General features: G+C 40.4%; 1 protein-coding gene across 4 annotated transcripts in view; it reads right to left on the reverse strand.

Moving 5' to 3' along the window:
- ZNF521 (zinc finger protein 521) overlaps window positions 1-22,154 on the reverse strand; it is a 278,373-nt gene that overhangs the window by 16,912 nt on the left and 239,307 nt on the right. For all 4 annotated transcript variants that reach the window (XM_019465513.2, XM_019465512.2, XM_019465510.2 and 1 more), the window contains 2 exons: window positions 12,312-12,443; window positions 9,549-9,664 (listed from right to left, as the gene is read on the reverse strand). In XM_019465513.2, the coding sequence (XP_019321058.1) occupies window positions 9,549-9,664; window positions 12,312-12,443 (248 nt within the window). The remainder of the gene's footprint in view (window positions 1-9,548; window positions 9,665-12,311; window positions 12,444-22,154) is intronic.

The raw sequence follows: 22,154 nt of genomic DNA on the forward strand, positions 1-22,154 counted from the left end.
CCTCAGAGTTGGGGGGCGTCACATTGCAGATGGGGCAGCATGTGGGGGACCGGGTTGGCGCTCACGCCACCGGCTGACCTGAGCCACGGGACAGAGGGCATGCACATTTCTCAGATCCAACTCTGGACTCTGAACTCAGGTTCAGGACAGACGTGACTCCAATCGCAACGCACACCTTGTCTGCTGTCCCCGGCCTCCTGTCGCGCTCAGACCATGGGTGCCCCTTACTAATCGGCGATTGGCAGCACATCCCCGGCTCCCAGAGTCAGCGATTGGTTTAAGGCCATTGCCGCCTGTCCGTGTTCTACGTGAGACATTAAACGACACCGTAATGCGTCCCTTCCAGCTCTTCTCCTAGTTCCAGGACAGTCCCGTTTTGGAGCGCCACCTTTAACAAAGCAGTAGTGGCCCGACAACGTTTCCGAGATCTCAGGAAAAAGTGAGAAAGAGAGAGGGAAAGCTTGCAAGCGAAGGCACAGATGGTGGGCGGAGACGCAGGGTGCTCTCAGCAGGCTTCAGTGGAGATGCATTAACTCCACAGAGGGATGAGGGCTTCCCACCAGTACCATCATGAATTATAACTGAGTATGGGAGTGAGGTCTTAGCGCCTGGCTCACAGCAAATAGACTGTTCTAGTTTCCTGTCCAATCACCTTTCACCCTTATAAACTCAAAGCACAGCAAAGCTCACTGCTGCTATTTAATGGTATCCCGGTAGCCTTTTATGTGTCTAGAAGGCGCGCAAACTTAGCAGATGTGCCCAGTGGTGTAAGTCAGATAATTACAAAATTAAGTTTTGGCGATGTCAGAAAAGGAAACCTTTCACGGGTGATTCGGGTTTCCAGTGAGAGGTGGTCTTCTGTCAGCCGGGGAACGGAATCAAAGCAGGAGGGGGCGGGCGCGAAAGAAAGATGCCCACCTCTCAGACACCCTGGGTACCCGGGAAGAGCCTCCCTTTTGCGCACTTTCTCCTCCCCTTACGGGAAGGCAGTTCTTGCCCAGTTGGTTAGTTCTCCCACTCGCGCATTCGATGAAGTTATCAATGAAGGAGGTCTGTTATTTTAGGCAGTTTAAAATTTCACCGCTTTTAAAGGACTCGTTTACCCTGCCTTTCACTCCCGTTTAAAGCCTTGGAGTTGCTGTTCTAAATGACAGCACCGCGAGCGAGCACTGCTTTTAAGCACTATTCATCTCACCCGCCACATCTCAGGCTTTTACAGAACACTGCTCTCTCTCTCCAATAAGGGGAACTTACTCTTTCATAGCTGCAGGGCAGAGCCTGTTCCGAGCTGTAGATTCGCTGCAAATATAACAATAAAGGATACAAATGTGAATTCCTCTTAAAATACACGCTTGGCTCTGAAGCTGCCTTGCCTTAGCAAACTCGATCAAGAGCAGCCTATCAATCTTTCTCCAAATGCACAGCAACAGCTCATTTCGCGCGGCTGTCCGATGGATCGCCACATCGATGGATCAGAAGGCGCGGGAATGAATTCTTTGCTCATTTCAGGGGATTTATAGTTGAAGTCCATGATTACCATCTCTCTTTCTCTAATTGTCACAACAGTTGGTTATGGGGGTGGTGTTTTCCAATAGTCGGGTAAAAGTTTGTAAACACAAAGGCTCTATTCTTGGCATTTTGTCTCTGCTAATGTGAGGAAGCTGATCCGTGTGTGGAGCAAACATCTAAAATAGGAACATATGTGGGAATTTAACGTGCCTCTCCGGATTGCAGAATGTTCTAGAAATTTGGATTTCCAGGTCTCTCCAAAGGATCTGACTGAAAACGTGGTGAGACAGAGCTCTGTCTTTACAGGACAATCATGCCCGCAGTTTCTCGTTCCTAAAGGAGGCAGATCTTCTGGCGCTGCGGCAGCAGGCTGTCTTGGCGACATACAAGGTGGCAGGGCCAGCAAAGCCCAGCCAAGGCAGAATGTGGCAGAGGTGATGAACATTTCCAGGGGGTGGGGAGGGAGGGGGCTGTGGAACTGGCCACAGTGCTCTTCAGTACACCCTAGCTGGATGCTCCATAAAGTCGCACTGATGGCAGTTCGGAGATGGCCATCTGTCGTCAACTCTGGGCCAGACAAAAAAATAATGTAATGGCAGATCGCTAACAACAGGGCTGTTGGAGGAGGGAATGACTCCTAGAACGAGGAGGTGGTGCTCCATCTTTTAATAGCGAAAACCAGCCATCGATATGAACATCAAGAAATTAATGGATGGAGAATTTTTAAAAACTGAGCTGGGGTGTTGTAGAGACGACTCAGATGTAAATAAAGTGGCTTTGGCTTATTGCTATCACCTCTGCTGCCCCTACTTCGGTCATATTAACCACTTGATTCTTGAGCATTTGACTAGCAGGACACATGGTGAAGCAGTGAGGGCCAAATTTAGAAAAAGGTGAGCCCACGTTGTGCCTCCAAGCATGCACACGCAGATTAGGCATTTATTGGTACAAAACGGGTAATTGAAAATGCATTTACTCATTTAGTCCAAATGAGTTCATTGTGACAATCATGCTTCTCTATCTTTCCGTACGCTTGCTTAATTTCTAGAAGCAGTTTTATAAAAGAGCAAAATAAAGCTACCTCGTCTTTAGATGCATTGTGAATGCTATAAAATTTTAAACTCCCTTCTTTGCTCAAGAAAAACCTTAGCTTTGTGCTACTGCATAGATGATAGGAAGAGAGAGGGGGTGGGGAAGGGGGAAGGGAGGGACGGAGGGAGGGATGGAGGGAGAGAGAGGGAGAGGGAGAGAGAATGAATAACAGTCAAACTGAGGTTAGCTGTGTCCTATTTCTTTGTCCTATATGATTAACTTTCTGCCTTCAATGGTAAGGCCAATCAATCCTGATTGAATTATCCAATATTAACAGCTGAAAGTGATCAAAAGTAATGGTGAAAACATAGCACCAATCAATAAATCAATGCAAATGATTCAGTTCCTGGAGATTCGATCAAATAAAAGAGATAGATCAATTTAACCACTGAGCAAATTAAGTGGAAGTTGGTGTAGCACCAATTTACTTCAAAAGCCCCGCAGGCCCACAAAGCAGAGAAATGAGGTGGTGGAGAAACAGACCAGTTCCAGACCCACATGCTCACTTGACACAATTTATGCTCCTGAGATCCCTGAGGCTATGTGGTGTGTTTAGGGGCTGTGATTTCAGCCCCAAGAACAAGAGACACACAGAGCTCCAAAGGATCTGAGGAACTGGAGAGCTAAGGTACCAGGAAGCATGAACCACCCAGGAAGAGGCAGGAAGTACGCCCCCCACATCAGCTGTCCTCCCAGAGGACCACTCTGGAGCCCAGCGCTGGAGTCCACCCAGACACAGTAACGGGCAAATCTTCCAGGCTGGGGTTCCTAAAGGAAGGCCGTACGATGAGAAGCAAGGCAGGACAGGGTGTTGAGTCTTAGAGTTGGAGTGGGGATAGTGAAAGCAATCTCAAACTCCATTAGAAATAAAAACAGGACAACTGAAAAATACAGAACGGTTTGTGAGGAGTATCCGGGGCAAAATAGTTTTAGGGCACTTCTTACAGCTTTAAACGCACACTTTTCCATTCTTCCTGTTTGCAATAGAGGATCGGCCTTACTCAGAGAAAAATATGACAACGAGCTAGAGCAAACCCTCACCCACCCCCCCCCCAACCCGCCCCGCCACATCACATCCAGACCCCACCTTGTCTTTGGTGGAGGGAGCAAGATAAAACTTTTGTTTCCGCTACACGTCCTTCATTTGAGGTATATGGAGAGAAGGGTCAGGTTGTTTTGAAACACATTTCTGAAAGCAAACGTAAATGTTTTGTTTTACGGTTATATGCTAAAAGGAAAAAGGGAAAGAAAAAAGCCCAAGATTCTTTAATCCCGTGAAAAAGATGAATGTTTAAAAATGAGAATTTTTACCTGGAAACCAATTAACATGAAACTATGTCAAGGTATGATTAACTGGGAAATTATTCTGGTAGAACTAGAGCAGAGAACTAAGGAAAATTCTGACGTGTTTGAGGCAGACATTTTATTTCTGAGTGATGATGACTCCTGATTAGGTTCACTTAGGTCAGCACTAGCGAGCAGGGAGAGAGGGTCAGGGGGCCAATGTCCGCCCAGTGCCTGTCTTTCTCCACACCCTGCACGGAGTGTTCTGTGTCGCCTACTCAGCTGCACTCTCACCACGATCCTGAGAGTTAGGTGTGAGGCCTTGTTGTTGCCTATGGGCCCATTGTACAGATGATAAAACTGAAGCACACAGTCAATAACAGCTTGTAAGTGACGGTGACCCTGTCAATCAAACTCTGGTGATTTTTCTCCGTAACTCATGCTTTTTCCCTTGTACTAAGCTGCCTGTAGGGAATTGGTAGCAAATTAAAACAAATGAAAAAAAAAAAAACTAATGAAAACTATTTTTTAAACTACTAACCGCTGGAGACTTTATGGGTGGCTAAGTCTCCCATAATCACAGATATCAGAATCATTTCCATCCTTCAGAACCAGCTTGAACACCTCCCACATGAGGTCTTTCTTGAGTCTCCCAGCTGGAGAATAAGCATCTTCTTTTGGAATACTTATAACCATTGACTACATATTAGCTCATATAATGTTTAATCATCTGCGTTGTCTTATCTTTTCTAGGAGACTATAAATGTGATATATTTCTAATTATTTTTTATATGTCATAGAGTGATTGGGACCATGGTCGATTTAAAATGATGACGTGGTAATTTTACAAATATTTGAATTAATAAATATGCTCCTTAATTAACAATGGCACTGGGACAATAGTAGTAAATAGCATAGGGCTTGTGATTTTGACTATGACTCCTAAATGTCTCATCATGTATTATTTAATAACTTGAGACACAGATTTGTATTAAATTGATTAAAAGCCTAGTTTAAGGAAACAGCTAAGTTAGCAAGTGACCCAGTGACTGGCTCAGCAGCCACATGGCCACGCTGTACTGTTGTCTTTTACAGCCCATCCTATGTGCGCTGCATCATTTTCTTTCAGAAATATGACCGTAAAACTTGAGCACCAGTTAAGCTGCGGTGTGAAAAAAAGGCATCCAGATGAGGTGATCTGGTGGGAAAGAGGAGAAAAACAGCTGAAGAGACAATTACATACTGAAAAAGAAGTGATACCCGAAAATCATGGTGTATCCCTCAGAATGTCAGCTGCATTTTGAATGTGGAAAACACTGCATTCGTGAGCTTAAGGAGGGAAGGGCTGTGTATCAAAATAACCTTTGATTCAAAAGGAATTCAAATACCAGAATCTCAGAGCCTGAAGTTCACCCAGGCCAATTCCGTCTCTCCCTCCTGCTGAAATTCCCTCAACATTCATTACATTCGTAACATGGTGCCTGATGGAACTTTCTACGAGACACATTGGAAGGGAATGATTTGATCACTGCTATTGAATTGTAGCTTGTCTAGAGGCACCAATTAAACAGTAATTAGTATATTGAAAGAAAGTGGCCTATTCAGCAGCATTTTTACAAACACACCACTTGCTCACACCTGTATAAACCACTTTGGATACAAATATGCATTGTAGGATATTATTCTTGGACCAGACCATCCCTCGCTCAAAGCAGCTTCCTTAAGTGCTGCAGAAAAAGTTGTGAGGTCTATTAGGAAAACTTGTGAAACATTCAATATATTCATTTGCTTTTAAAATAACAAAATGTTCATTTAGTTCCAATAATACACTTTTATTCCAAAGCACATCTTCCCTACCGGCATGCAAGATAGAAATAGATTAGAATTGCTTGCAAAAGTGAGGGAAAACTCTACCAAAGAAGAAAGACTACCTTGCCAATAACTGCATATTATATATCTCTAAACTGGAATGAATACTTTCGGTAAGAAAGGTTTAGGGGTCATGTGAAGCGTACAGCTTCCATACTGGCAAAAGGTGTGTCTTAGATTGAGTGTTCCATAGAAGTAGAGGTTTTGTCTCATTTAATTCTAAAAGGAATTGTGGTCTGTGATGTCCAAAAGATGATGTCTGAATCATTGGTGTCCTGAAGATGGACAGTGCATAATAAGGAATTATCTGAGTTCTGACTGGCGTTGTAGGCAAATATCAATGAAAATAACATACCCCCGTGTGTGTGTGTGTGTGTGTGTGTGTGTGTGTGTGTGTGTGTTGGGTATATAATTTTATACCCCACAAAGCACTTCTATTCACACACACAAAAAAAAATGGTTTCACATTTTTAACTGGGCATAAGTAGCGAAATAAATGTAAATTAATTTTATGTTCATGAAATCATTTATGCACCACACCACTGAAAGACATACCATTGTTATGAGGCAATTTTGAAATGCTCACCCTTGACTTGCCCTAGTATTCTCACTCTGACAGAAGAATCAAATAAACTATATGCTTTCAATCTTCCATTGGATTTCAGTTTGTGGGCGTTTCGTTTCATAACCTCTTACGAAAAGTCTGCCTTTCTGAACTTCAGTGGCATAAACAAACAGATGACTTCAAGTGGTATGTATGACATATGTCAATTTTAAAACTTGCACTCATTTTACTTACCACAGTGTGAACTACAGTGAGCTGATAAAATGGCTTCATTTGTCATTTTTCTATTCTTATTATTTTGGTTACCGATCTTATTTTCTATTGTTACCTTAATTTCAGTCAATTTTCCCCTTCCTTCTAGAAATTAACAAAACTATTATGGTTTTGGTACACTTACCATGCCCACTTTTCATGCAGGAAATAAAAGAAATCAATCTTTAAAAATTACATTAATTCCATCCTCTAAGCCCAGGTGTAAAGCTAATTTGGGTAATGAAAGCAAATGTACAGGACTGTGAACCCCTGAGGGTAAAGCATAAAAATCCAAATACTCGCAAAACGAGAAAAAGTAAAGTTAACTCTGATCCATTTTTCTTAATGTATTGAAACCAAAAGCCACTGTCAGGACTTTAGAAAATAGACTTACATAGATATTTCAATGATGGTTGATATTAGCTTTGTAAAAATGATCACATACTAACTATAAAAAAAAAACTTTTATCTAAGGGATGATGGGATGATGCGTATATTGAACCTGGGTATTCATATCAAGACCATGTATGATTCTGGGTAATGGGATTGGAAAAAGAGTGCTCACAGCTTTGGATTGTGGAATAAGTCTTCTTGTGACCCAGATCACAATCTGAATGAATGAGTCAGGAATATTTTGAGACAGGTTTGACCTTCTAAGATCCTAAAGACTCAGGAAGAGTTGTAGGTTTTGTATTGTATCTTTCATACCAACAGTTCTCAAAGTGTGGCTCAGGGACTTCTGGGGTCTCCTGGATCCTCTCCAGGGGTCTGTTATGTCAAGACTATTTTCACAGTAGCATTAAGACATCATTTGCCCTTTACACCCTCATCATCTCATGAGCGCAGAGTGGAGTTTCCTACAGGTGACTTGACAAGGGATAAGTGGTGACATCATCTCTCTGACAGCTAGTAGAATCGCAGGTGTGTATATTCTTGTGTTTAAAACTTCTCTCAAGTTTGATTTCTAATATGGGGATATCAATAGATAGTAAGCTGCACAAATCATAGGCCCTTGTGGTCATCAATCATTTTAAGTGTAAAGACATCCTGAGCTCAAAGAGTTTGAAAACCACAGGTCTAGACTAATTGTAGAACAGAATGAATACCGTATGCTTCACGAAACCCTAAAGTATACTATAAAAGAAACCTGGAGTCCTGAAGGATGTGGATAATTGCTCAGCTTTGTCTGTGCTATGGAGGGGTACAGGCTACTACGGCCATAGTGTTGGGTTCTTTTAATGAAAGACACCCACCAAAGTCTTACCAACAGGTTAGCTGTATTAGAAATCTACTAATAACAGTACAAAAGTGCAAATTTGTTGCAAACTTTTTTCAAGAACATGAGAGAGAAGTCAGTCTCTATAGAATCTCTACAACTTTGATTTTAAGCTATTATTAATTCTGCTCCACAGTTTACATTGCTAAGTATCACTAGGTATATTGGCCATATCCTTTACAGAGTCCTAAAAACCCAAAGGACTTATCTTTTCAAACATCTGGCAATAAGAATATATTTTGAAACAGAAATTAAGGTTGTATTAAGAAGATACACTTTCTGACAACAGTCTGTGTCAGAGTAGATATCCCAAACAGATGTGACAGAGTAGATAGCTATTGAGAAGTGATAAAAAGTAAGATAGCAACTTTAATTTCAGTCCACTGACACCACTATGACAATGGGCTCACCCATTCTTTCATAGATTTTTTTATTTCACCTCCTTAATTTGCTATTTGTTTACTTATAGAACAACAGATGATAAACTGTAAATTTCTTATTTTGACACATAGTTCACATTAATCTGGCTTCCCCAGAGCTCAAAGAGGTACAAAGCTGTCTCAGGGTCTACAGTGTACGATGAAAAACTAAGGAGTGTGGGGGGGGGGGGGGGCAGGGGGGACGGTGGGTTCCTGCTTAACCAGACCTGGCTTAAGAGATTCAATGCGAAAAATAATTACCCCCCCCCCTCCCAGTTCAGGCTAAATAACTTTATTGTTAATCATTGTTAATAATAATGCTCATAATAATAAAATAATTTTAAGTTCGAACTCATTCTCCTCCAAGGGCACCAGTAAAATTTAACAAAAACATGTCACTCCTATCATTTTGTCACAAAAATAAGGGTAAGTATTATGCCCATTTTTCAGGTGAAGTAGCAGAAGAAAAAAAAAGACTTATTTTCCTTTCACAATAAGTAACATTTCTAGGATAGAATCCAGGTCTCTTACCCATATTTTAACTACTAGTCTATTGCTAAGAGTAATAAAACCAACCAAACATTTGTATTATATTTTATAGTTGGTACCTTAGATTCAGACCTATTACTTCATGTTACCTAACAACAACCCCATAAGTGTTACACCCGTCTAGCATTTCTTCATATCCAAGGTTCAGAGACATTATGCACCAGTGCAAAGTCATATACCTAGCAAGTGGGACACTCAAGGCTAAACCTGATGTCTTTGGATGCCAAAGTTTTAACTACGAGGCTGTTCCTAAGTAATAATTATTTTCTTCCATTATGTGGAAGAAACATACTGGACAAGAGTACAGCTTCTTTCTTCTCTTCCCCTCTCCCTTCCAATTTCAAGCCCCTCAGGATAACAATGACTTGGACATCCATCCAGCTTGGAGTCCATTGGGAACAGAACATGAATAAAACAGGATTGGGGAGAATGGGCCATAACAGCGAGGTGAATGATCCCATAGTCCAATAAACCTGACCTCTAAGCCTATCACACTGGGTCAGAAGGTCCAATTATAGGTCTGTTCTAGTTCTTTTTATGATTGACAGCAGCCAGAGGCAAAATTACTTTGGTGTCTGTTAATCCAGCCTCTAATTCTCCCTTTGCCCCAATATGCACAGAGCATCATGGTGGCCCAGGGTGAGTGATACTGTGAATCCAGATTTAAAATGCCCTTGTTTCCTATAAGAAGAGCAACTGAGTTCAATCCCGGTTCTCCTCGTGGGGACATTACCTGCAGCTCTGTTTGGAAGAAAAACTTCTGTGGACATTGTGTGCAGTCATAGATCTTGTCTTCTTGTCCATGGGCAGAGAAAATATGCTGCTGCAACTTGTTTGCTTGAACGAACACTGAAATGATAAAAGGATGGTGAACCTTGGGTTATTTTCTTTCTGAAATGCCCTCAGTCAATGACTCCCTGTGAACAGACCCAGGCTGAGCGGACTGAATGCCGCACCTTCTGGGTGTGACCACTGCCAGGCCCCCGGGGAGGGCTGGTCATGCTTGGGTCCCCGGCTTTTGTTAAGATGCACTCTACCAAGCACCCAATTCAGCCCAAACAGCTCCAAAGTAAAGGTTTATCGAGGCCCTGCTCCCTATAAATCTTTTAAAAATAAAGCTGAAAATTGTCAAATGCACAGCCCTGTCTGAACAGAAATGACTCCTATTTCTCAGCAACCCACAGGTTAAGAAATCATAGATGCCAAAACCCTGCTTATTGTATTTGCCTAAAGTTATAGCTGGCAAACAGTTCTCTATTTAAATGTGTTAATGCTAAAAATTATATCCCACAGCTACTCTGGGGCACTGTCTATAAATGTGAAACAGAACGGCAGGTAAATTCTCTTTGGATACTTTAAGATCAACTCAGCCTACACACTGAATGCAAGGGTTTCAATAATATAAACATGTTCAATTTTAATGACTACAAAACAAGGCCCTAAGACTGTGTAACAGTTTACCTAGGAGACATACTATTAATAATTAAATTGTATATGCCAGAGGCAGTGTTTGGGTTGGCAGAACTGACTTCTGATGGATGCCTGGTGCACTGTGACCTAAAAAAGTTTGCATCTACAATATTAATCTGTATAGGCAGGGAGAGGATTTATTAAAGATGTTGGCATTTGACTTTGACTCCACTCTAATCATTAAAATTATTCTAATTGCCAGCCAACCTAAAATATTAGAATATTGTTCTTGTGAGTCATACATTTTAATCACATTTCTCATTACCTTAAAAAACTACTCAGATTTCTTCGCTCCCACCTAACATGCTTTATATTGGAAGTTCTTTTTTTTTTAATTGTTATTTCTAAAATTACTTCAAGATACACTGAAACAATTCAGGTCTGTCAGCACAGAAAATGCAGACGACTCATGATTAATGCATTTTTGTCTCTTACCTACATCAACAAAAAGAAATGGGGTTTTTATACAGATTTGCAACTGATCTCCATATAACTTAGCACATGTTATGAGGCTTCTGGCTACAACATGAAATAACTATTTTATTAGGGGTCTCAGTCATGAGATCTATGACCCAGTCTTCCTTATGAAGACTTACCACGAGCTTTTATAAAGAACCCAGACTCCTGACTCATTGTATCTTAAGATAAATACTATGTTGTGGTAAAAATATAACAATATATTTTATCTTAATTGCTGAGAACAAATTGGTGGTTACCAGAGGGGAAGCAGGTCGGGGGATGGGCTAGATGGGTGATGGGGATTAAGGCGTTCATTTGTTGTGACGAGCGCTGGGTGATGTATGTAAATGCTGAATCGCTAAATTGTACACCTGAAACTAATATTACACTGTATGTTAACTGGAATTTAAATAAAAACTTAAAAAGATAAATTTTAAAAAGCACCCCCCAAGCCCAATATATATTTTTAAATATAAATCGAAAGCACAAGAACAACAACAACAACAACAACGAAACAGTTCCAAAAGGAGTGGCTGATGGAATTATTGAAAGAAGGAGGCTCACAGGCAAATGTCATTAACACATTCAAGAACTACTTGCAGTAACTGTATAATGAACATGGCCCCTCTCTTCTTTTGTTACAGGACAGAAATCTACAGGCTGAATGTAGTAAAGGTTAATAATCAATGCCTGGGATCTTGCTCTGCAAACAAAGAAGTCAATTTTGAGAGAAGGATATATTTTTGTTGTGTTTTGGTCTTTTTTTTTTTTTTTTTTTTTTTTTTGACAAGTAAGAAGGGAACATAGCCTTGAGGGGCTTGACCACTGAGTTCAAGACATATGCAAAACAATCACAAAGGACTTTCCAAAATAACTTTGTCACTGTTGGGGGGGGAGTACCAGAAATACGTGTGATCATATCTCAACCCCATGGGCTTCAAATTATAGATTCTGATTTACATTTTTGTTTTTTTGCTGCTGCTGCAAACTATAGAGCCAAAACATCCAATGAAAGTTTCTTCTTAAAAGTGTAAATTTATATTAAAAATCCATCCAATTTCATAGGAAATAAACGCCTCACCTAATCAGTTCATCTAATCTGTTTTCTAGCTCCAAAATTTGGGAGGGTTTTAATGTTACCTTTTTATTTCTTATGGGAAATGTTAGAAAACTCTCCAAGTTTAAGTAACAGACATAGGCTGGCAACACGGCTGCACTTGTAGTCAGACGTCTTGCGATTAAGAAGCAGCTTCGTGCAGGCACTCTTGCCTTGGTAACCTTTTCACACCGAGAGGAGAAAAGGGAACAAAACATGGATGTCGTTTTCCAAATGGAAAAGTGCAAACTTCTGAGAGAACTTGAAATGCCATTTGTTCATCCTGACAGTTAACCTTCCTGCCCATTTGAGCTTTTAAGTGGGCGGCAATCAATAATGCTAATAAGCAGAAATCAAACATCTTCTCCCCAAATTGAACAGAAGTCCTATCCGTAAAAGGCCATTGCGGTGGGAATATGCTTTGGTAGGAAAGACATGGAACTGGCCGTGAAGCTCTCTAGAGTTTCCTACCTGTAAAGCAGACGGGGCACTTGAAGGTACCTCCCATCCCTTCGAAGCTGTGCTCTATCAGATGGCACTGGAGTTTGGCAGGGGAGTCGAAGGTCTGGCTGCAGAGTTTACATTCATGGTTCAGTCCTTCATCTGTGAAGAATACATGAACAGAAAAGTTGAAACACATCATATCTTTTTAAAATTTTTTTCTACATGTTTTATTTATTTTTGAGAGAGCACAAGCAGGGGAGGGGCAGAGAGAGAGAAGGACAAAGCGGGCTCTGCGCTGACACCAGAGAGCCTGATGTGGGGCTTGGACTCACGAACGATGAGATCGTGACCTGAGCTGAAGTCAGATGCTCAATCGACTGAGCCACCCAGGTGCCCCCACATCATATCTTTAACGGACAAGTGTAATTGCATCTGTTAAACTACTTCCATCACCAAATATAAATATATAGTAGCATATATGGTTGTGGGTTCTTATTTCACATTACCTACGAATTTGTATCAACATAAAACATTTCTGGAATTTAAACTCCAAAGAGAATCAGAAGGCAGTGTTTATCTTCCGGGTGAAGCATTTTGTTAAGCTTTTAAGGTATCATTAGGATGTCACTGATAAGGCATCTCTTTTTCACTATCATGATTTTATGGCTGTGTATTTCCAAAGTCCTAAAATAACGGACTCAAGGAAAATGGACAGCTTCTTCCTTAAGTCTCTCCTCTAGTTTTCCTAGAATGTTCTACAAATTTATATTTCTTTTTTTTTCAAGATTATTAATTTATTTTGAGAGAGAGAGAGAGAGCAAGAGCCAGTATGAGTGGCGGAGAGGCAGAGAAAGAGAGGGAGAGAGAGAGAATTCCAAGAAGGTTCCATGCTGTCAGCACAGCACGAACTGTGAGATCATGACCTGAGCCGAAATCAAGAGTCGAATGCTTAAACGACTGAGCAACTTGGGCGCCCCTACAAATTTCTATTTCTAACTATAAGGTTTTTAGTGATACTCCCATTGACACAAACTTTCTTTTTCTATTCCCAAGATTTCTGGGCAATTTTGAAATATTATTAATGCTTATAGTTTATCCTACAAGTGCTATTTTTATGCAGGGTACTCCCGGTTCTCCATATCTTCTCAGTTCATTGCTCCTTCTACTTCGTAAGATAGTTTCAATTTTACCCTGTGATCTAGACTCTGTCTTTCTCCCAAGGAATTTCTACGAGCTCCATGCTCAGTTTTGACTAGCCCTGGATTTTTCTTTGATATCTTAGGAACAAGATGGTAGAAAAATATTTCAACGTAATAATAATTGCTATATAATGTGAAGAGTTTCTGTTGTCGATAGACGCCATTATTTTTAGATTGCCTATTTCCTCATTAAAATGTTTCTGAAACTTAAAATTTAAGGATTAGTCCAACTTATTTCAATTTGCAATTATAAGAAACGAAAACCAGTAGCACTGGAATGAACAACCCAACACTTCTGGAGTGTTTTCTGCATTTCAGACACTGCTCTTCTAAGTGCCCAGATATACATTCATTAATTTAACAGCTACTGGTGGCCCCATTTTACAGATGAGGAAAATGAGGCCCAGAGACTGTAAGTGATTTTCACCCTGAGTCACAGGGTCAATATTTGGTGGAGCCAGAACTTAACTCCAGGCATCCGGGCCTCAAGGTCCATGATCTTAGCAAATAGGCTATGACATTCACCAACTACTCCCAAATGACTTATCAGACAGAGTAAGGGCAGAGAGGTTGCAATATAACCTGGCTTGTTATCAACTTATACTCTTACCTTCTCCTATTTGCAGTGATAAAAAATGTTACTAAGGATCACTAGTGAATGATCTAGGGAATGTGAAAGACGTATTCGTACCATGTGGGCAACAAGTCTATACTCCAAAGGTATTTCCTTCCATGCAACACAACATGCATGTGTAAGTCCTTCTCCAGCTGATATTACTGGCAACACAAAGGCTCAATTACAAAGTGAATTATTATTAGCTAACTAGGAGTAAAAATCACTCTATTTGTATTCCTAATCTTTCTTCTCACATAAGTATGAGTCTTTAGAAGCAGAGGATTGGAATTTGTAAAAAGAGAAGCAAAGCACTAATTAAGCCACCCAGTACTGTCTACATTTCACAAGAGATAAAAACCTACTCTGTATTTGGGTGGCACAGTAAATTCCTTGATTATAATTATGTAAGAAGGAGTTTAATTGTGCATACTGACATGACAAGGGGTTATACAAAAAGCTTTAGGGATTATATAAGATCAAGGGGTTTTCATCTGTTCTTTTCTCTCTTTCTTTTTTTAATCCTAAAGTCACCAAAAATTTTCCGAATTTTAGATATTAAGAAATATAAGAAACACCACTGTAGGGAATTGGGTCAGTAAGTTGATCATCAGAAATACTTGACAAATTTAAATGTTTCCTCGATGCCGCATACCTTACTTTGGTGGTAAGAAGGTAACCAGGAGTCTTTATTTCATCTTTAAATTACGTGTTTTGCACAAGAACCAAGATGCAGCCTATGGGTGTGAACAGGTATACACATTTGTTCCGGAATTCTTAAACTCGCAATATTTGTGAAGTAATATATGTAAACCTGGCTGGCTTCCTTGGGGATATTGACTGACTGTTGCATGAACACAAAGTGAATTATGCAAGTTAGAATGGTCTTTAATGTGATGTTTTTTCTTGACTATGAGTATTTTGTTTGAAAAAATAATAGAAAGGAAGAAAGATATATGTGTATGAATACAAGGAAAACGTCTTCATCGATTTTTATTTATTTCCTATCCTAAGAACAGAGTCACTCCATCACAAAACATTACATAATCCAAATTTAGTCAGGTGAATTCACAAAACGGTGGCACACAATGATAAAGCATTTATGCATGATTAGTGCAGACTTAGTTGCCGTGAACCCCATACCCGGTGAAGGCACTAAGGGATACCAATGATCATAACGATAGCTTCTGGCATTTTCAGAACTGTTTACAGTTTAAAGCACATTTTTTTAATATGAAAAAAAAAAAGATGCTGGGGGTTCTACCTGCCTTTCATTTCTAAGTTACATTTGAGGTTTTTTTTCCCAACTAGTGACTTTTCCCAGCTATTTGAGTAGGATAGAAAATATATCTGAATTCTTACACAGCAAATGATAGATCAGCAAAAGCTAGTGTGCTCCGAGCTACAAGTGAACACATCTAGACATTTCTCCCACTTTTATTAACTTCCCTACTCACTTTCTCCCTGCTCCTACTTGCTTATTTCCACAGGGTCAAATGGATAATGAGTGAGTGATAGGGGGACCCAGAACGCTTTTACCACTGGTTAACAGAACCCATCTTATACTGTTCAACTGAAGAACAGGGTAGAGATAGTATTGGGAAACTAAGACAACGTATTTATAATATGAATTCACAGGTTTATCCTTATTCAGAGTCTCTGTTTAACTCAGCTCCCATATATTCTCTATTTGCATTGTGTGGCTAAGAGCAGTGTGTTAGTTTTCAAACAATTTTCTAAAAAATCCTTAGTACTGGGGGATCTACCTTAGGTATGCCCTGTTTCCTTCCAAAAGTGAGTTTCTCTCCTTTCTTCTTGCTATCTGGTATGAGGTGGTAAGGAGCTGTAAAGTGACACTGTGGTTTTAATTTCAAGTTGATGTTCATGGGGAGGCACTATCAACACCTCTGAATGCAGGTGAACTTAAGCCTTAGACTCAGGATTTTGCCGAGGAAGCCACAACTTGCACCTTGTCTTTTTATCTCCCTTCTTCGTAAAGGTGCCAAAAGCCTAAAAATTCAATCAAAGTGACCATTTCTGCTCTCCGGAAAGGTAGCAGCTGACAGTAATTGGATAATACAGTCTGACTCATTTATTAAAAAGAGATTCTGAGTCAATTGATTTAATAACCATTACAATATTCCATTAAGGATATAATAGGCTAGTGCAGCCCTATTTTTTTTATTGAGTTATGGATGAGATCTACGGATGAAATTTCTAGATTTTTCTTCCCTTTTTTGCCTATCCATAGTCTCTAGATTTTCCACAGGGAGCAAAATTTGCCTTTGTAGGTGACTTTGGAAGTTAAAGACTAAAACTGCTACCCTTTCCATACCCTACGAATAAAGATTGATGGCCACACCGCAATTCTGATTGTCAAAAAGTTACATAGCAAATAAGCAATATTATGCAGTACAGAAAAACTCCAGTTCTAAACACTAGGCTGAAAAGTATTCTAACAAATACATGGGAGAGCAGAAATTAGCACAAGGAAAGGGAGAAAGAAACATCAGAGCGCAATTAGTCAATTGAACGAGAAGACCATGGACCTTCCAGGATAAACCCACATCTTTCCAGAAAACCCCTGTTTGTTATGTACTGGTGGAGGGAAGCATGCGTGTGGCCAGCACTGTGGGTCCAAGGTCAGGAAAGGCACGAGTGAAGCTCTCACCACTGAGAACATGTTGGAGGCCAGCGACTTCCTGTCCTGGTCAACCGCTTTAAAGCATGACCAATGACGGTGTGGGCATAATTGAGAAATGATTTCACATGTATATAAATTTCAGCTAAAATAATTACTTCCATTTGTTAATCTTCATTTAAGCGCGAACATAAATGTTAACAGGAATCAAGTCCACACAGAAGACACTGATGCTAATGTAAATATTTACTCCACTCTTCAATGTTTCAAAGGAAATGAGTCTGAATACATAATTGCAATACCACCTCAATGTAGGGAACGTGATAATCATTTACAAAACTTTGTGCTGTAAGAACAAAATCTGTTTGTCTGAGGCCAGTTCAGAGGGGAATGATAATTTCTATCTCTCCAATTTATAAAACCTGGACCAACACAACTATTCGTCAGTCCATGTTGTAAGAGAAAAAAATAACAGCTACCATTTGGATGTTCAAGCACAACTCAAATTATAAGCTCCGACATGGCAACTGTTAGACACTGACATTTCAATATAAGCTTTAAACAAGAGAAACCCTTTAAGCAGCCTCCAGACTGTGTGTCCCATGTTTATACTCCTTTTCCTTCAATAAAAACAAAAATCTAGAGCAGCTACAAGCAAATGTTCAGTGGTTGACTTACATGCAGCTGTTATCCCAGGAATCACTGGGGGCCCCCTTATATCGTCTGATCAACACGGCAGCCATTACTGAGGACCAATTTGTAACAGTTTATAAGTAGAACTCCTTCTCTTATTTACCCTCGAGACTGGCCAGAAGGGTCCTCCAGCCTCTTCCACTGCATAAATCTATAGGCTAAAGTCCAAAGATACAAACCCCTCTCGGTGCATCATCATGTGGCCGGGGCCATACTTAAAAGCTCTGATCTGAGTGGGAGTAAACTCTGCCCTTGGAATCCAAACAGAGGAATCAAATGCCCTGCAGTTGTAATTTTTCCAGTTCGAACATGTATACCACTATATCCTTATATATATTTTTAAATCCAACAAAACTATGCCCTAAACCAATTCCCAACCCCCAACCCTTTACTCTGCTTCTCCTCTTCCCTGAGTTCATTTCCAAGCACACATTTATAAGCTAGGGGTCTGAGGAGTAACAAAGAAAAGCCATACATGACAAAACTCACCCCTCGGCTACATTGGCTCACCCTAGAAACCAGGAGTAGAAAAATAGGCAGACTGTACTGTGATTTGCCACACGCACAGCCACCACATCTCTCGAGCTCTTTCCAGGGCTCAGGCCACTGTAATTTGTTGTATTATATACTGCACATATTTCACAACTGTAACGTAAACACACTGAGGTGCTAATTTGGCAACGGAGAATATTACTTAGGCCTCAAAGTCTGCCAGTAGATTAGTCATTAAGCCCCCAAAGTAAGGCAGAATTTGAGAGTGCTGAATATTATGTGAACCTTTTCTTCACTAGTTAAAAAGCTCTGCTCTGTTCTTTTGAACAATTCAACACGAAAACGAACATTGCCTGAAGACTGACGCCAGCACCTTCTTGGATTTTCTCACTGGCAATATGGCAATGTCTGCCACTGTCAGTGTTTCTATGCCACACAAGAGAGGAATACAGGATACAAGCATAAGCCTCACAATAAGAGAGAAAGGGCATTGGGGACAGTAGGAGCAAATGAGCACCAGGTGCCTCGACTCTGACTATCCACACGTGCCACCCTTAGGTATCTCGAGAAAAGCAAAATGATATGCACCCCACGTGTCTCCGCCAGAATTTTATTTCAAGGAGCCCTACAAGGTGCAAGTCTGCATTTAACTCCGTTACTACCTGTTTTTGGCCAATGGTCTTAAAGGCTACAGTGCTTTTGGACTTTATAAGCAAAGCCACTGATATTGACACTGTTATTTCCTGTCTTGAACTTCTCATTATCAGCAGGGCTGGAGCAGGAAATGATTCAACTGGGGTAGGCTGCATTGTACCCAGCAGATTTTAAAGAGCCCAGGGGCTGCCTGGAGCCCCATAAACATCAGCAGCTTGGAAACTAGCAGGAGGTCCAGGTGGGCCGGGATGGGAGAGGCAGGCAGTGGGATTTTAGATGCTCTGAGATGCAGTATTGTCCAATTCCTTGGCTATTATTATCGGTTGTGGGTATAGTTATTTGAATATTCTCATGTAGGAGAGAACGCTGGAATGCTGTTCAAACAATAAACAATAAAACAAACAACCCACTGAAAAAAGTGGCTTCCCTTCACCTGTGGGGACTCAGCAGCGATATTTTGGCACACATTTGAAAATAAGGATGAGCAGGTAGACGAAAAGATATCTTTCAAACCTGACCAGTATTTTGGTACCTCCAGGTCGTCAGCCTTTTCTTCTCTACTTTCCTAATTTAAACATGAGCCCACAGTGGAAGTCTCAGAGAAAGCATACAGTGCCAGCAAATAGCTTTCAAGGTAAAAACCTAGGCTCCAAATGTTTTCATTTAAAAAAATGAGTTTTTGGTAATGCACCGATAAAATCACTTTGAGCTCCACTCCCCCCCTCCCCCCAAGAAAAAGTATTCTTAACTACGAAAAGAAGAAATACTGTTAGCCCTGAAAAACGCAAGGGTGGCAACAGAGTTAGGAGTGAGGACTGAGACCAGCTAAGTCTGAAATATATCCTTTAGATCTGCTCCGGTAGAAAACAGCGTGGCTTCCAAAAATTAGCTTGTTGCATAAAGCTTTAACTTGCGTATATGCGGCTGTATTGCATCGAAAGGGTCCAGTTTACTTGACACTCAATTTTCCCCCTTATATATGCGTGCTTGAATGCATGAAAGTAACCTTCATTCTTTTACAAAGTTTTCACCACCTAATCCTTAGTGCTGCAATGTTCTCTACCGTGACAGCAAAGTTTCTGAGCACACAAGACACTATAAAAATTTACTTCCCTTTTGCATAATAAATTAGACACACAATATGATTGGAAACAGCATGCTTCCAATTCAGTAATGCATTTCAGTTCTTGCCTTGCCTATTAAAGAGTGGTGGATGGCAGCCCAGGATATCTCTGAACGAGGGCGTGCCAAGCACTAAGTTTGGGGTTATTCATCAATTTGTGCCACAAGGCAAGTTTCAGGAGGGCAAGGACATTTGTCTGTTTTGTGCATTGATGTGCGCCAAGCACCTAAAACAGTACACGGCTCATAGCTGGGACTCAATAAATATTTATTGAATTTATGGGAAATAAGCATTTTGCTGGTCCTACATGTAATTTCAATCAGAAGAAAAGGCCGCGACGAACACCAAAACGATATTAATTATTTATCAATTGTTTAAAAAGTTTGCTCCATTCCCTTGTACATTAAGCCCTATGTGATGACACGTTTGGACTAGCCAAAATTTACCTTATTCTGCTTGCCTTTGCTATTTCCTGAAATGAGAGGAAAATGCTCTGGCAAATAGAGCATTCACAAAGTAACTGCCCTTATTTGCCAGTTTAACTCTGGCAAGAAACTGAGGAGCCCAAACTTATCTCCTGTTTCAAGAGGGGAAGTGTGACAATGGAATACTACGTGGCAATGAGAAAGAATGAGATACGGCCCTTTGTAGCAACGTGGATGGAACTGGAGAGTGTGATGCTAAGTGAAATAAGTCATACAGAGAAAGACAGATACCATATGTTTTCGCTCTTATGTGGATCCTGAGAAACTGAACAGAAGACCAGGGGGGAGGGGAAGAAAAAAAAAAAAAGAGGTTAGAGAGGGAGAGAGCCAAAGCATAAGAGACTCTTAAAAACTGAGAACAAACTGAGGGTTGATGGCGGGTGGGGGAGGGGGAGGGAGGGGAGGGAGGGTGATGGGCATCGAGGAGGGCACCTGTTGGGATGAGCACTGGGTGCGGTATGGAAACCAATGTGACAATAAATTTCATATAAAAAATAATAAAAAAAAGAGGGGAAGTGTGATCATGCATTTTATACCTGAAATACAAAAACAGAACCATGTGAAAGAAGGGATATTTACCTTTTATTTGCCCTCAGTCATAGAGAAATCTCTACTTCACACATATTTTTAAACAATTTTTATTAATAGTTATGTATTCTGATATTACAAAGCTCCATTCTTTTAACTAACTGGTTTAATCAGATGTATGCATCGATTGCACTCTTTGCTTAAAATTTCTCCTGTTTGGTATTAAATACATACTATTAACGCCTCACGTCTGGGACTTGTGGCCCAGGTAGAAGTGCAGGGATTTACCTTCAAGTACTGTACAAAAAACCAAACAAACCATAAATTGGTAAAATCGAAAGAAGCTAAATGTAACCTGCTTTAACGTTAAATCCATCAAGAAAACATCTTGGAGTACTGAGACAGTGCAACAGTCAATATTAATTCCGCACAGCAGTGGGCCAGCCATGGGAGCCACGCACTGGACACGGTTCTCATCAGGTATGTGTTCGTGTTACTGTGCTGGCTTTATGGCAAGGGTCAGGGCCTTTTCTTTTGTTTACCTTCTTCTTCTTGGCATAAAGCCACGAGTTATTTGAAGGAGAAAGTCTCCAAACACTGGAAAGCTGTTTATCTTTGCTAGAAAGCATAGCCTGCTATCGCTGATGATTTTAAAACAAAATAAAAAAAAAAACCCAGCAAAACAAAACAAACAAAAGAAATGGAATGAGGTTCACCAGCTTCTGCAAATATTATGGATCTCAACAGCCATGGGCACTAGGTTCAAGACAAGAAACTAGTCAGGCATTTCCAAAGCTAATTATCTAAGAAACTTATGTTATTGATGACTTTTTGCAAAGTCATCTGAACTGTGGTGTTCAGAATCGGGGTTCAGCACCAAAGCACAAGTTAACTCTGTGACAGGTGGGGCACGAAGGGGCAAGAATCTCATATTTCCAAGGGACCATATCCTCCTTTTACTTTGTGGCAATACTAAGAAAATCCTAAGCAGCAATGCAAAAATCACAATACTGCACGTTATTTGCAAATGACTCACATTTTTATTGTTCTATTGGTGTGACCTTAGAAACTTGGCCTTGAAGAATAAAAAAAGGTAATGGTGCAATAAATGCAATAAGATTTCTAAAAACAGTTTATTGGAAATGTGCTGTGAAACTTGAATTCTTCTAATCAAACGATGCCACCCCTTAGAGAAATTTTCCTGTGCATTATTAAAGTGATATACTGCAGTACTAGTTAGAGCTCCATAACCTTTAAATTGCCTGATTGTAATTAAGGCCACTAGTTTTATTTAGGAAGGTTCAAGGAGGCTCAATTTAAGTTGGCTTAACTAGTGTGAATTTAATGTCATGCTGCCAGAAGGCACAGGAACTCTCTGGCCTGGCTGTTCTGTGGCACATACAGCTGTGGGGTCATGAATTCTAAATTAAGCCCACATTTAA

This window comes from Panthera pardus, unplaced genomic scaffold (genome assembly GCF_024362965.1).
Source record: "Panthera pardus isolate Hobbes unplaced genomic scaffold, ASM2436296v1 HiC_scaffold_15, whole genome shotgun sequence".
NCBI classification, from domain to species: Eukaryota; Metazoa; Chordata; class Mammalia; order Carnivora; family Felidae; genus Panthera; species Panthera pardus.